A 15,197-nucleotide genomic window follows, 5' to 3' on the forward strand; every position below is an offset into this window, starting at 1 on the left:
GAGAGAGAGAGAGAGAGAGAGAGAGAGAGAGAGAACCTAAAATATAACAAATTCTATTATCTTCCTGAAAATTCCAGAATTTAAATTTCCTGAAAGGGAAAGTACAATATCCACAGGCTATCCCCCTTCAGTTAATTATAAATTCAATTCAATTCAATAAGAAGAAAAAAACAATTTCAACTGGATTACATATGGAACTGGATAAGCAATTCGAAAATTAAAATTCAGCTAGAATAGAAAAGCACGTGAAAAGAGGTTCAAAAAAATTGTTTGTTTACTAAGGACAAGTAAGAAGAGGACCAGGGAGATGACTTAGTGGTAAAAGTTCTGCCAGTGCAGAGTTCAAACCCAAAAACCCATGTAAAATGTTGGATAAGAAAAAAATGGAGGTGGGGTATGGTAGCAACAGAGAACCACCCAGAAGTCTTGGGCTAGCTAGCCTGGTGGTCACAGTCAAAAACAAAAAATATTTGGGATGGATTTTTACAACCAATAGAATTAACACTCAAACTAAAATACCAGAACCTGATGAAATGTTATCTTGACTGCTTAGGGGAATTATGTTTTTCCAATATTCTCACTGTAAAAAACAGAGAAACTCACAATTAGGCAGAATTCTGTTAAACAGATAAGTTCCATCATGAACTTAGAACGAAGTGTGAACTGTCTAATCAGACAGTTACTCCTGTGAGGCCATCTTATCCTAGACAACAAATCTACCCAGAAGAAGCTCTAAGGACAGCTTAGGTCAGGAACAAAGTCAGTAATATGGATGAAAGCCCAGTGTATTCTTATGAGAGATAATTGAGCTAACAAACCCCAGAAGATAGCTACTGGTCTCCAACTCCACCCCTCCAGCCTTGTGCTCTAAATTGCCCTCAGGCTGCTTTCTAAAACTAGATTCTGCCTGGACATGGTGATACCTGCTTGTAATCCCAGAAGTTGAGAAATAGAGCAGCAAGATTAGGAGTTGAAGGCTTTCCTTGGCTACATAGTGGCACTGATGCTAGATTGGGTTTGTGAGATCCTGTCTCAAAATGTGAAGAACTAGGCTGATTAACCTCTCAATTCAAAATCTTCTTTTAAAAAAAAAAAAAAATGAAAAAAAAAAAGAAAAAGAAAAAAATCTAAATTCCTTACCCTGGATTACCAGGTCTTTATTCTAATACCTGGCCTTGCCTACTCCTTAAACACCAGAGGTAGTCTACTGGTCTTCACCCCCACTCTCTCCGCCCTTGGGCTCTGTGCTGAGTAGTTTTATGTCAACTTGACCCAAGCTAAAATTACCTAGGAGGAAAGAACCACAGTTAAGAAAATGTGACCATAAGATCCGGCTGTAGGCAAGCCTGCATGGCATTTTTTTAAATTAGTGATTGAATTGGTAGGACCCAGCCCTATGTGAGTAGTGCTATCCATGGGCTAGACTTGGGTTCTGTATGAAAGCAGGCTAAGCAAGCTATAGAGAGCAAGCTAGTAAGCAGTACTCTGCCACGGCCTCTGCATCAGCTCCTGCCTCTCAGATGCCTGCCAGGTTTTGAGTTTCTGTCTTGACTTCCTTCAATGATAGACTACACTGTGGAACTGTAAGCCAAATAAACCCTTTCCTCCCTAACTTGCTTTTGGTCATGATATTTGATCATAATGACAGTAATCTCAACCAGGATGGGCTCTAAATTGCTTTCAGAATTCTTTCTAAAACTAGATTCTACCCAGATATCTGTATTCTACTGCCCAGCCTTGAGTTCTCCTTGAGCTCCCATCCTTGCATTCCACCTGCTGCAATCTTCCTTATTTTAATCCTCCTTACTCTTTATTAAAGCTCAGTTAAACATCATCCCCAAAAATCTCATGTTGACTTTGCCACACTCAAGTTCCTGTGACAGGTCCCACTCTATCATGGGGCTCTGAGCATGTTTGTGTACTAGATCAGCAGGTCCTGTAAGGGGCAAATAATTTCATTCATCTTCATACCCCTAGCCAGTACTTTGACAAGAACACCCTATGTCACTATTGATGGTATTAATTCACTATTAGCAGATAATAATTCTACAAGACAACAAATAATATTTAAGGGGAGAAATGGAAGGATGAGATGGCTCAGCAGGAAGAGTGTAACAATGACACTTTGAAACCCAGGATCTCACAGTGATCAGGAGAGGGCCAACTCCTGAAAGCTGTCCTGTAGAATCACATGTGTGCTGTGGTATGCACATATAACTGCACTCACAGACACAGACACACATATACTAATAATAATACTAAGAAATCGTTTCTTAAGAAGAATCTTCCAAGACGTTCCAGTTTCCTCTCTCTAAATAGCAGTTTGGGGCTAGGAGCTTAATGGTGTTAACATAACTGACATCACAAAGACCATAGCAATTTGCATATCTTAAAAGTCAACAGTTGATCAAGTGAAAAGGGCAGTTCCATCTGCGATAGAAATTGGAGGGCTTAGTCCTAACTGCAGATTTGCTGTGTTTACAAAAGAAAGATGTGTAGCCTCCATGCCTGTTATCTGTTTATGAATGAGGAACACTACTATGGTTTCTCTTGACTCCAGAAATCTAGGACTTGTTCCTACACTGACATCAGCCCTTCTACAGGCATGCTATGCAGAGTGCATACTACTAGCATGCAGGCTACTAAGCCACAGGGAAAATTACCAGATGGTACTCAAGTTCTAGGTCGAAGAGCTTTTCATTGGTATCCCCAGAACAAATAGTTTCCTTTCTATTAAAGGAGATGAAATGTACATTTTCCTTAATCATCTCAATCTCTCTCTCTCTCTCTCTCTCTCTCTCTCTCTCTCTCTCTCTCTCTCTCATTCTTGAACACACACACACACACACACACACACATTCGCGTACGCACATGCATGTGTCTATATGTGTGCCACAGTATATGAGTGGAGGTCACAGAACAACTTCCGGGACTTGTTTCTCTCCTTCTGCCATGTGGGTTTGGGAGGTCAAACACAGACTGTCAAGCTCGGCAGCAGGCTCCTTTGCCAAATGAACCACCTCATGTCACCCGCTGCCCATTTTCCTACTTTTTAATTATATTGTCTTCTATGTCTACAGTCCTTTTCCACTTTCCAAGTATTTTTAGGGATGTTGCACCATAATCCTCTTTACTGCCCTGCAAAGCAGCGCTTTAAACCGATATCCAAAGCCACTATGACAATAATTGTCTAGGCATGCAACAAATACAAGTATATTTATACAAATATACAAATATAAAATAAATATGCTTGTAAATACAAATGTACAAATATGCATTTCACATTTAATAAGAGAGCTTAAGAATTGAAGCTCTTTCACCAAAATTCTGGGTCTCTTTGATCTTTCTGCCTGTAAATGAACATTTCTCAACTTTGTAACTAAACCCACTGTCAACTAAAGCCACTTCCTCTGATGTCACTATTTAAAAAGGCAACTTAGACTTCACGAGAATTCAGACTCTATCAATGTTACATACTCTGCATAACCTAAGCTGTCCTTGTTAAAACTGGCCTGGGATTTATAAGAAATAGTTCTTCAAAAGTGGCCTTGCTACCAACAGGGAAATTTTTTAAACAGGATGGATTCAGTGAAGAGTTTATCTATCTATCTATCTATCTATCTATCTATCTATCTATCTATCTATCTATCTTTATTTATTTATTTATTTTGTCTAGCAAAAACAAATTATTAAAATAAACTTTAAAAAAATCTTTTAAGTAACACACCAAAAAGCTTAATTAAAAAAAACAAAAACACTAGTAAGACTATGTTTGACAATATCTAGTCCAAAATGACACCTTAAATTACCTCTCAAAGTTTATATAACTGGAAAAAATAACCCAAAATCTATGATGTTTAAGAATTAGAGTTTATGTGGACTTCAATCTTAGAGATCACAGTATGTGGTGGGAGGAACAGAAGTCACTCTCTTTACTGCCAGGACAGTTATAAACTATGGAACCTTAACGGCATATGACACAAAGCCTGTCACTCAGACACTGCAAACAGGAGAGTTACTGAACACATGACTGCACAACTTTACATGGGAATCCCCGGGACGACCTGGAATCAAGTAAACCAATCCCTACTCTATTTCTGAATAAAGATTCCTTTTCAGAGTTGAAACATTCAGGTATATGAAGGAATCGACGATGATACAATTTATCTTTTTGAATAAAAAGCAAGCACCAGGGCTGGCAACAGGAGCACAGCATGCTGAAGTGACTCCCATAGGCCAGCAACAACCTCCAGACTGGCTCCTAACCAGAGCACAGGCTCGGCAAAGTTACATCTGAGTCAACGCACCTCAGTAATCTGGATGACACAGGAATTTCAACTTGAAGATGGCTTAGAAGACATTTCTTGACACGTCACTTGTTTGTCTGAGCAGACAGCAGCACTTCTTTCAATATGAAGAACAATCTCCGTGCGTTCCAAATGTCTGACTCCTACTTTCCTTAAGCTCCTGGAGCTCACAGGTTCTCCAGACATTCTGTTTGGATTCTGCCTCCATTTTATCTATGCTGAGCACTCGTGCCAATTCATTTTAAAAAGCTAAACGTTTTCTCTAGTCTGACTATCTTTAATTGACACATATTTGAAATCACTTCCCTATATTATTGTAGAAAGTTAAAATATAACTATCGTAATTCAGAGATTAAGACTTGACAATACTTAAATCAAAACCAACAGTTTGTATCAAACACATGAAATTTTTAACGTGTCTGTGTCCTTGATTTATAGTCTTTGACTACAACCTAAGACTACAAATTATTTTCTCACAGACCACTTTATGATAATGATGCATTTTCAATTTGTCAGGAAGCACATCTACCATTGTACAAATATACATTTACAAGGAAAAAACACTTTGACCTAATCAAAAACACCTCTTCAATTAAGATTAAAATACACATCTCAAATATTTCAATCAATCAGCAGTTCAAATAAATCTTTAACTAAATGTGAAATAAAATAAGAAACACTTGCCACCTTTTACCAGAGCTATTAACTTACCTTAAAATTAGTAGCATGAGTCTTACCTTTTTCTGGACTTAAGTTTTTATACACTTCAAGGTCTGCCATTAAATTTAATATTGCTACACATTATTGGCCAAAGCAATAAAATGTTTCTCTAAAGGCAAAGCCTTTTTCTGATACACATCTCCAAAAGGGGAGAAGGCAAAGAAATCCTTAGCAGCCCCAAGCACTTGGCTCATGCTGCCTCTGATGGCATGATGACATCGTCACAGCCCAGGTTTTACAATGTAGAGAAAAGAAATCCATGAGATGACTGTAGAACTTTGTCCTAAAGTGCACAGCGCAGCCAGATAAGCACACTCGAAGCAACTGCTCTGCCTGCCGCTACTGTGGGAATGCAGGCGCTGTGCCTACTTAGACTAGGAGACGTGCATGCTTAGGGAGTGCAGTGTTTAATGCCCTGAAGGCATTATGCACATTTAATGTCTGGGAACTGTAGGTCTTTAACCATCAAAGAAACCCTCCTCACCTACGGGAGGTCACTGGGAGAGACTGATTACCATAGGAGTGACGCAGGCTGAATGCAGAAAATGAACATGCACACACAGAGACACGTAAAGGCACAAGCGCAGACTATATGCATGCTCTTGGAAGCAAACATCACTCCAGCAGAGGCAAACACTCCCATTAAGAAATAATATGCATACCGTCTTCCGCACCATAGGCTACTTTTGTTCCAGTCTGGGCAAGTGCACGTTTATTCAAATTGTTATGGCTTTTTGCCTTATTCCACACAACCATAGCAATGGTTACAGAAATGACTAAACTGTTTCCAACTTAAAAGGAAGGAGGCTAGTCTCAAAACATCATCTATTCAGTGGGAGCTATATCTCTGCTGTGTGGTTAAAAAAAAAAAAAATCACAAGGTAAATAGCACAGGTCTGAAGAAATCAGGAATTAGTGAACAAGCTACTACTATAGTACCATTTTCCCTGGGAGATATATATGTGTATATATATATATATATATATATATATATATATATATATATATACACACATATGAAAGTTTATACATATATACATATATACATACATATATACATATATATATATATATATATACATATGAAAGTTTAATCAATTTCTTTGGATACATAGCTAGGCAGATTTGCAAGCAATTTATTATTGTCTTGTTTTCAAACATCTGAATTGGGTCTCTCCACCCTGAGTAGTAATCCTACTACTCTCAGAATTTTTTTCTAGTGACTAACCCCTATTGTCATCTTTTCCTCTCTAACTCCAACTCACCTTACCCACCTGTGGCCCCTGCAAAGGATGTCAATTATGCACAGAACAGAGCTGACCCCTGCTACATTCCCATTACAGCCAGTGCCTCTACCACCAGCAGCCCTTTCGCTAAGGGTTGGTGATTGCAAATCTCACTATCTTAAGAATCTCATTGGAAGGCTAAAGGTATTTGGGTGCTCATAATCAGAATATCCTTCTTGCAGGACTCAGCCTAACATACATCCATACACACAATTATACAAAATAGAAATGAACAGTTCAGAGGTCTTGGTCTATGTACAAACCTTTGCTGCCCCCAACTAGCTATGTGACCCAGAAAATTACTTAAGCTCTTTGTTCCTTGGCTTCTTCATTTGTACAACTGGTGGGTTAATACATCCTACTTCAAAATTTTCCAGTGAGAATTTATCCATAAAGACTTTAGAATAGTAAGATTATCGTCACTATTATTCTACTTGAAATTCCATGCAGAAAAGCAACAGACTTCAAGGCTTAATCCAACCACAACTTTGAACACAGGATGCATTCCAAAGCTTGAGACTTCTCAGAAATAATCACACTTCTTGACTAATTAAAATGTTGAACATTCACAGGTTCATCTTATACAAAAGACAAGCAAAGACCTGGAGGGGTGCGATGCATATCTCCACCCAACGGCTGCTGAACAAATGCTGAGAAAAGCTAAAAGGAGGGCCTGTTAGACACCCATTCCTTATCACCGGACAGATCTAGGCGTACATTTTAATCAAAGAGCACACCCTATACACTGTTCATCTCTGTCAAAAACAAAAACAAAAACAAAAACAGTTTGGGCGTCCCCACACTAAAAACCTGACATATATCAATAGATAGTAGCTGCTACCCATTTGAAAGCATCTAAATCTCTAAACAGGCTGAGTATTGCTACTCATATTTAATTCTGTGACATTCCACTGGACAGAGATAAACCACTTTCAGCCCAAGCCTCTTTGAAGTGACATCTCATTGATGATTTATTGATCTCGCCTTCAAGACACTTGGCTTTAAAATAAGATGTCTTTATTGTTTTCTGAAACGTTTATTGACTGTTCCACTTTAAAATTTATAGGTTAGTATAAAAATTTACAGGCTCTGTGCGGGCAATGATGAAGGTGTCAATCAATATAATTCAAGGTAAAATTCATCCGAAGCAAACCAAGAAAGCAACTGGGAACTAAGGCAGGATTTTGCTCACAGGTTCTGGAAGATACCCAGACTCACATTAAGTGAGCACATAAAATGCACATAAAATGAATTGCATTTGGTGGTGTCTCAAGAGAGGTGAAAATTCTATTAGCATTCAGACTTTTCAAATTCATACGGAGATATAAATAAAAATAGCCAGACTTTGTAACTCAACATCCACTCCTTAGGTTTCTCCCATCCATTCTTATGAGTGTAAATTATCAAGAGACAGGTAGGCACGTGGGAATCTCTAATGGCTGCTGACAGTGACATAAATTAAAATAAATCTTCCCTAAGAGCTCAAACTTTAATTAGAATCTCAGAACTTCAAGAGGCAGATTTTCAAGCTTGCCCCAACAGCGGTTGAGATGCAACTTTGTCTTGAATGCAGAAGCCCCTTTTCCTCCTTCACTGAGAAGAAGAACCAGACAGAGAGTGGGGAAGCTAGGAACAAAACATTGGTGGTACCAGTCTCCACACTGCTGCTAAAACTGCACACTAACCACTGATCATACCCAATACTTAAATCAGACCATCTTTTTCATGCTCTAACCCTACATCTCTGAGTCCACTGAAAGGCAAATAATACTAACTGCCCAGAACATCTTTGCTGTCAGTCAGTCAAACAGGGCCTACATATGTATATTCAATGAGGACGGAAATATATAGCCATCCTAATGCAAACTTCTAGTGTCTGGTAATGTTTATTGAGGACACTGCACATGCAGACTGATCCCAAGAGGTATACAAGCATAATATGGGTCATGAAGGAAAGAAAGGTAAGACACTAGGCTGTTAATGCTGTGACACAAAAACACCTCAAGGGGCGGAAAGGTGCCATGGTCAGCTGATTCCACTGGTTCTTGTTTGTTTGTTTGCTGTTTTTGGTTTTTGGTTTTTTTTGAGACAAGGTTTCTCTGTATAGCCCTGGCTGTCCTAGAACTCACTCTGTAGACCAGGCTGGGTTCGAATTCAGAAATCTGCCTGCCTCCCAAGTGCTGGGATTAAAGGTGTGCACCACCACTGCCCAGCGACTCCACTGTTTTTAATCCTACAGCAAGACAGAAACATGTAGAAGGATATAGCAGAGAGAAAGCTGCTCACCCCAAAAGCCTAGAAGAAAAAAACAAATGAAAAGTCCGGAACAAGCTATATGCTTCAAGAAAAGTCTCCAATACTTTCTTCCTCACGATAGGCTCTGCCCCCTAATATTGTTGATGTGAGTGGTATCATGATCCAATCACCTCACAGGAACTTTTGATGGGACCTGGGGCAATAAGAGTCTCCGTCAATAAAGCTTTTCTGCATACAAGGGGCACTGGAAACACCCCAGAGGCCAAATGTGTTAGCACACACTTTAATCCTAGCTTCAATCAGGGGACAAAAAAAAAAAAAAACAACAGCCAGATCACTTGTGAGTTTGAGGCCAGCCTGTTCTCCACAGTAAATTATAGACCATCCAGGGCTACATGGTGAGACCCTGTCTCAAAAAAAAAAAAAGAAAAAGAAAAGAAACAAGCCAACCAGATTCACCGAACATCAATATACAGAAAAGTTTCTGGAAGTCTCACCAAGCCACTCAACATCAAGACCTGGCTAGGAAGGTCCAAATTCTGAGGCTGCTTCAGAATATTGGTGTTACCACAACCCCAGCAATATTGAGGGCCTTCTGCTGACCTCATACTTCTAAGAATACAAATCTCTATGCTGACTTACAGAGCCAAAACTATTCCAAAGGACTGGAAGGGTCACTCCTTTCAAAAGCCTAATCCGTGATGCCTGAAAGATTGCTATCACAACAAAATGTGACCATTAAAGGAAGGGTTTTAGTGAAGAACCACACGGGTCACTTCCCCCACTGTGTTTGGGGTAGCAGAGATAAAATAGATTTTAAAAGACAGGAGGGGAGTCTTTGCAAGCTGAGGAGGATTAGAACTGTCCAGCCCTTAAGCTAGTCAAGGTATATTAACATTAACTGGTGAGAGTGCATGTGTGCGTGCCTGTGCATGCCTGTGTGTGTGTGTGTGTGTGTGTGTGTGTCTGTCTGTCTGTCTGTCTGTCTGTGTGTCTGTGTGTGTGTCTGTGTGTGGGTCTGTGTGTGTGTGAAGTCTTTCATTCATAAATTTGGATAGCTCTCAGGCAGATGTGGGCATGGGACCCATTGGGAGCACAGAGTGGTTACTAAATTGCCCTTCTGAGAAGAAAACGAGACTCCTTCACCATTGCTGAAATAGCAATGAGCAGCCCAGCAACTATGGCATTGCATTTTTACAGATTTCAATGTTTGTGGCTGCATCTCTCCTCCATATTACAACACTTCACCTTCTCCTTACTTTATTCTCTCAGGACTGTCTTAATTGATTTTCTGTTCTTTCTAATGACACCATGGCAGGAAGGTAAGGCACAGCAGCAATAAGAACTACTCAGGACAGTGACTACTCTGTTGACCTATGCCCCCAACAACTCAGAAGGATGATCGGGACCAGAAAGTCCTGAGATCCCAAAAATTTGCCACCAAAACACAGATCCAGATATTTTTCCTAGGTTCTCAGGAAGATTTGTGATATAAAGCAAGTTCTAGATGCCAAAGGATGAAAGCAAGTCTCAAATGCTAGGATCTTTCTAGCTTGTAGAATAAACAAGAGAAGGACCATAGACCAGTCTTTTCTCCATAAATCTGACAGAAGAGGAGAAGCCGCTATAGCATTCCCTTGGAATCAAACTGAGTCATTTATTGACACTTTGCAAACAAACTTCTAACTTGCATCTCAGCCCAGAAGTTTCTGATAGAGACCTGTGGTACCATAGAGGGACAGAGAAACCACTGGGCAGCACTAAATCAGAAAGACTAAGTGCTATGGGAAGAGGTAAACAGTATGGAGTTGTTGGAATTGATGTCAGAGCCATAGGATATGAAATTGGAAAGAACTGGGTCCCTCCAAGTAACTCAACAACATCAGTCAAATTATTTTATTTCTCCATAAGGTTCAGTTTCTATATCCACAACAGTGCCTACAATAACAAATTTAAAGTTCCTAGCTAGTATGTAGTACTACCCGCAGAGCTGGATACATAATCTACTACTCTGTTGTAAAGCAAAAATGTGGATCCTCCCCACACTTAGAACACAATTTCAAGATGACAAAAGGAGAATGGGACCAAGCTACATTCATGCAAAGCTTTTTCCAATCTTAAGAACTTGGTAGTATTTAGGAAGCTTAACATTTACTCCATATTTGGAATTTTCCTTCTCCTATATAAACAGGCAAGTCAAAAACTGAAAACGTGGATGGGCAAGATTCTGGTTCATCAGGAAAAGGCACTTGCCAACCAACAACGCAAGCCTGATAGCCTGAGCTCAATCCCTGATACCCATACAATAGTGGAAAGAGAGACACACAAACTCACATAAATACACATACGCATGCATACACACTTAAAAAAATAAGCAATAACTATTTTTGTTCAGCTTGGTGGTGCACACACATAGACCTAGCATTCAGAAGGCTGAAGCAAGAGAACTGCTTATAGGCCAGCCTGGGCTACATAACACTACCCTTTCACAAACAAAAACAAAACTTTTCAAAACAAAAAATTAAATTATATATGTGGTGCTGTTCTCCTATATATGTTTTCTTAGAGAGATAAAGCGGTTTAAAATTAAAAATCTTTGGTACTGGAGGGATAGCCTATCAACTAAAAGCATTTGCTGCTCTTGGGAAACTGAGTTTGGTTCCTAGCACCAACATTAGGCAGCTCACAACCATCTGTAACTCTAGCTCCCAGGGATTTAGCTTTCCACAGTCACCTACACACACACATGTATGTAACACAGAGATGTACATATACACATAAATTAAAAAAATAAACCTTTTAGATAAGAAATTTTTCAAAAATAAAAGGATTTTTAAAAACCTAAGGGGATTTATTGGCATTAACTTTACCTACATTTGAACTGGGTTCAATTCCCTGTGCACACATATCTGTGACTCCAGTCCGAGGGGCACCACATGGTACACATTCATGCACACAAAACACCTATACACATAAAATAACCAAAATAAAAATAGATCGTTTTTTTAAAAAGACACCAAGAAGTACTTTCTGAAGCAATAAAGTTATTGATGATAGAAGTAGCTTTGAGGTACAGATTAATGATTAATATTAAAGTTAAAACATCAAAAGTATTTTAATTTTCTGCTTCATTTGTTCTCTACATTGATAGTCAACTAGCACAAAATGGTTATAAAAGCTAATTTTGTTAAAGACCTTGAAGAAAAGAGAAAAATATTGCATTTTCATGAATACTAATGATTATAAAATAGAAAGCCAATAACATTTACCCCTTCATATTAATATAATTTAGAAATAATTTAGCATTATGACACATGCAGAACATATTCTTTAGCCAAGAAAGAACTGTATGTTGCTAGTATCAGACACATGGTGACTATAGCTGCTGAATATTAAATATCTTCACTGAATTATATAATTTAAGAGAAACAGCAAAGGGAGAAGGAATTAGAAATATAACAAGATCAAAATAGGAAACATAAAAGCATTATTTCTCAGATAGATTCACAGGGCTCAAGCAAAAACAAATACCATTTTAAAAGTCTCGAAAAGATTGACACTAGCTGTTTGTCCTCGGAAAACAACCATCTGTCCCCAACCAACATAACTCAGGAGGACCTGAACACTTGCCCACATAGACACAGAAAGGGCCTGCTTCAAAGGGCCATCTTCCACAGAAGCTGTGCATCTGTTGTTTTATAGCAGTGACTTTAAAATATTTATCCCAAGATATGAAGTGGTCTAAGTATCTTTTGAATTCATGCAGTCAACACTCCAAATTATAAAATAGCACTTACTAGATATAAGTGCTGCATGGATTATATTACTCTACTTGTAAAGTTCAGAATCCTGCTCCATGCAGTTTATTATAATTTCTTAGCTACAAAGACACAAAAGCTGGTGCTGTTGAGTGTTCTTAGGTAAGGATAGCCCCACAGCATTGTAGTCTACTGCAATGAAGGATAAGCCAGAGCCAGTACTCAGACCCATGAGACTAGAATGGTGAAGATTCCTTGCTCACCTGGCCATATGCAGACAATCTACAACAGTTTGATGTTCTTAAAAGAAAAAAAAAAAAGGTATGTTTGTATATTCTAGTTCTATAAAGAAGTCATTACTAAGAGTTTGAAAATGCAAAGACCTACACAATTTATCCTACTGAAAACTCATGTAACCTACCGTAATATCCTGATCAGATCCTGAAGGGCAGCTGGATTGGAATGGCAGCTTGTTGGCTTTTAGAATTAACTAAACCCTACAAGGTTGAATGATGCTCAGCACATAACCTGCCCAGTGACTTGGTGCCCATTTCATCAACTGAGAATGTCACTGGAGTTTGATAGCCTGGCTTCAGTAGGTAGATAAAATTCTGGACCCTCCTATCTGCTCTCTACTGCTAGGGAGCTGGAGAGAGCTGAAATGCAATGCTGAAGGCAGGTCTTCTGCCTGCGCCCATCTCAATGCTATGGTTGCTTCCCACTTTCCACCACTTGAGAGGCAGCCCCATCTAAAGCATCAGCCAGTTCAGTGGTATAAACTGGGAGTCTCGTGAGGATAAGAGAATCTACCCAACACAAATACTGCAGGGCCAATAGTTAGAGCCAAAAGAGGCCTCTTGTGGACACTGAAGAGAAACTACATAAATAAAGGCAGCTCTAAAGGGCATCAACCAGAATCAACCCCACCATAAACCACTGGAAAGATAAGAGCTAGCAGGATCCACTGACAGCCTCGCCTCATAGTTTCAGCAGATTCCGGGTTTCAAGGACCGGGCAGAAAGATATACATTTCACCTTTCCTTTTTGCTCCATGTACGTCCCCCCTTTTCCCTTTTGTTAAACACTTTTAGTGTTATTTTTTGCTTTTATTATCATCTTAGTTTTTATCATTAGTTTTTATTTCTCGTCTGATGTTTATGTAATTTTGATTTTGAACTTTCTCATTTGGGGGCATTTTCTGACCTCTTGCTCACTCTCTTCCTCGCCATATCCTTCTTGACTTCCTTTCTTTACCCTTAGCCCTACCCCTGCTTCTCTCCCCTATTTTCCCCCTTCCTCTGCCCCCCTTCACATCATTATTTCCCTATTTTAAGTTTGCAGCATACTCTGCATCTGCACTGCTATTTTCTGTTTCCTGATCATTGGTGACATGGGTAGGCTTTACCTGATTTTAAGTCTGTTTCTCTATCTTATACAGTTTGACATTGCTGCTATCACAGCTCTTTCTTTTCCTGAATGATGTTCAGGACTGAACCATCAAGAGTGAGCACTTTGATGAGAAGAGCCCAGAATAAAATCCAGAGAGATGTCCAACACAAAAACACACATAAGATACAAAAAGCAATGCAACAAGACTCTCCCAAAAGACCATAATTCTTCAACTATTACATTCAAATAGACTGAAAGAGGAACAACACTGGATGGAGATTTCAAACATTTACTAGTAAAAATGATCAACAGGAGACAGGCAAATGGCTCAGCCGATAATGGTGCCTGCTTTTCAAACTTGGTAATCTAAGAACTGCAGAACCCATATAAAGGTGAAAGAAGGGCACCTACTCCTTGGACCTCCACATATGTGGCATGGCATGCACACATAAATATAAATATAAATATAAATAATGATAATAATAATAATAATAATAGGATCTGAAAAGATACCTCAGTGGTTATGAGCACTTGTTGCTCTTCCAGAGGACCCAAATTTAATTCCCAACACCCATATGGGAACTCACAACTGTCTGTAACTCTAGCTCTAAAAAGGGTAAGGCCCTCTTCTGGCCACAATGAGCACCAGGAACGGATGTGGTACATAAACATATATGCAAGCAAAACATACACATAAAATTAAAATTTTTTTTAAAAAAACCTGAAAAACAAAAATATTGTAATGGTCAGTGGTCTATGGGATGGTTGATGGATAAAGTGCTTGTCACACAAGCATAAAGACCAGTTCAGCCTCCAGATCACTCATAAATGCTGGACAAGTATGGTAACTGTCTGCAATCCTACTACTCAGGAGTCATAGACAGGTCATATCAGAAAAACGCTGGTCAACTAGACTAGGTAGAATTCACCAATTCTTGGTTCAACAAGAGACCTTGCCTCCAGAAATAAATTGGAAAGCATTGAGAGTCACCCAACATCTACTACAAAGATATCCATACATGCACACATACAATGATCAATTACCACAAAGAGAATACAAACAGATGCATTCAATCCCAGACATAGAGAAGGATGCCAGCAAAAGAAGATAAGATCAGAAAAATGAAAAATAAAATCAGCAACATAGATTAAACAGTAATATAAAAGAAAAAAATCAACAAGGATTTTGAGATTTAAAATAAAATTAAAGTCAGTGTACAAAATAAAAAGCACAGTAATTACCTTCAACCCGCTCCACCAAGCCAAGACAGAATACCGGGGATCAAGAACAAAACTAAGGAGTACTATATTAATGTTTCAATAAAGAAAAAAAAAAACCAAATACCATAACATGTGTCTTTAATCTCAGCATTTGGGGGGGAAAAAGCAAGATCACTTTCAAGTTTGAGGTCAACCTGGTCTACATAACAAGTTTCAGGTCAGACCTGAAAAACAAGAAGTAAAAAATTTTAAGAACATTG

At 38.9% G+C, this 15,197-nt stretch overlaps 1 protein-coding gene across 2 annotated transcripts in view; it reads right to left on the reverse strand.

Annotated features, from left to right (window-relative positions):
- Plch1 (phospholipase C eta 1) overlaps window positions 1–15,197 on the reverse strand; it is a 196,636-nt gene that overhangs the window by 148,796 nt on the left and 32,643 nt on the right. The window contains exon 1 of one of the 2 annotated variants that reach the window (XM_029537860.1): window positions 5,045–5,159. The exons of the other annotated variant lie outside the window; for it this stretch is intronic. Within the exon in view, the coding sequence (XP_029393720.1) occupies window positions 5,045–5,087 (43 nt within the window). The 5' untranslated portion in view covers window positions 5,088–5,159. Of the gene's footprint in view, window positions 1–5,044; window positions 5,160–15,197 lie in introns of those variants that run through there. 2 annotated transcript variants of the gene reach the window in all.

Source organism: Mus pahari, chromosome 4 (assembly GCF_900095145.1).
Source record: "Mus pahari chromosome 4, PAHARI_EIJ_v1.1, whole genome shotgun sequence".
Classification (NCBI taxonomy): domain Eukaryota; kingdom Metazoa; phylum Chordata; class Mammalia; order Rodentia; family Muridae; genus Mus; species Mus pahari.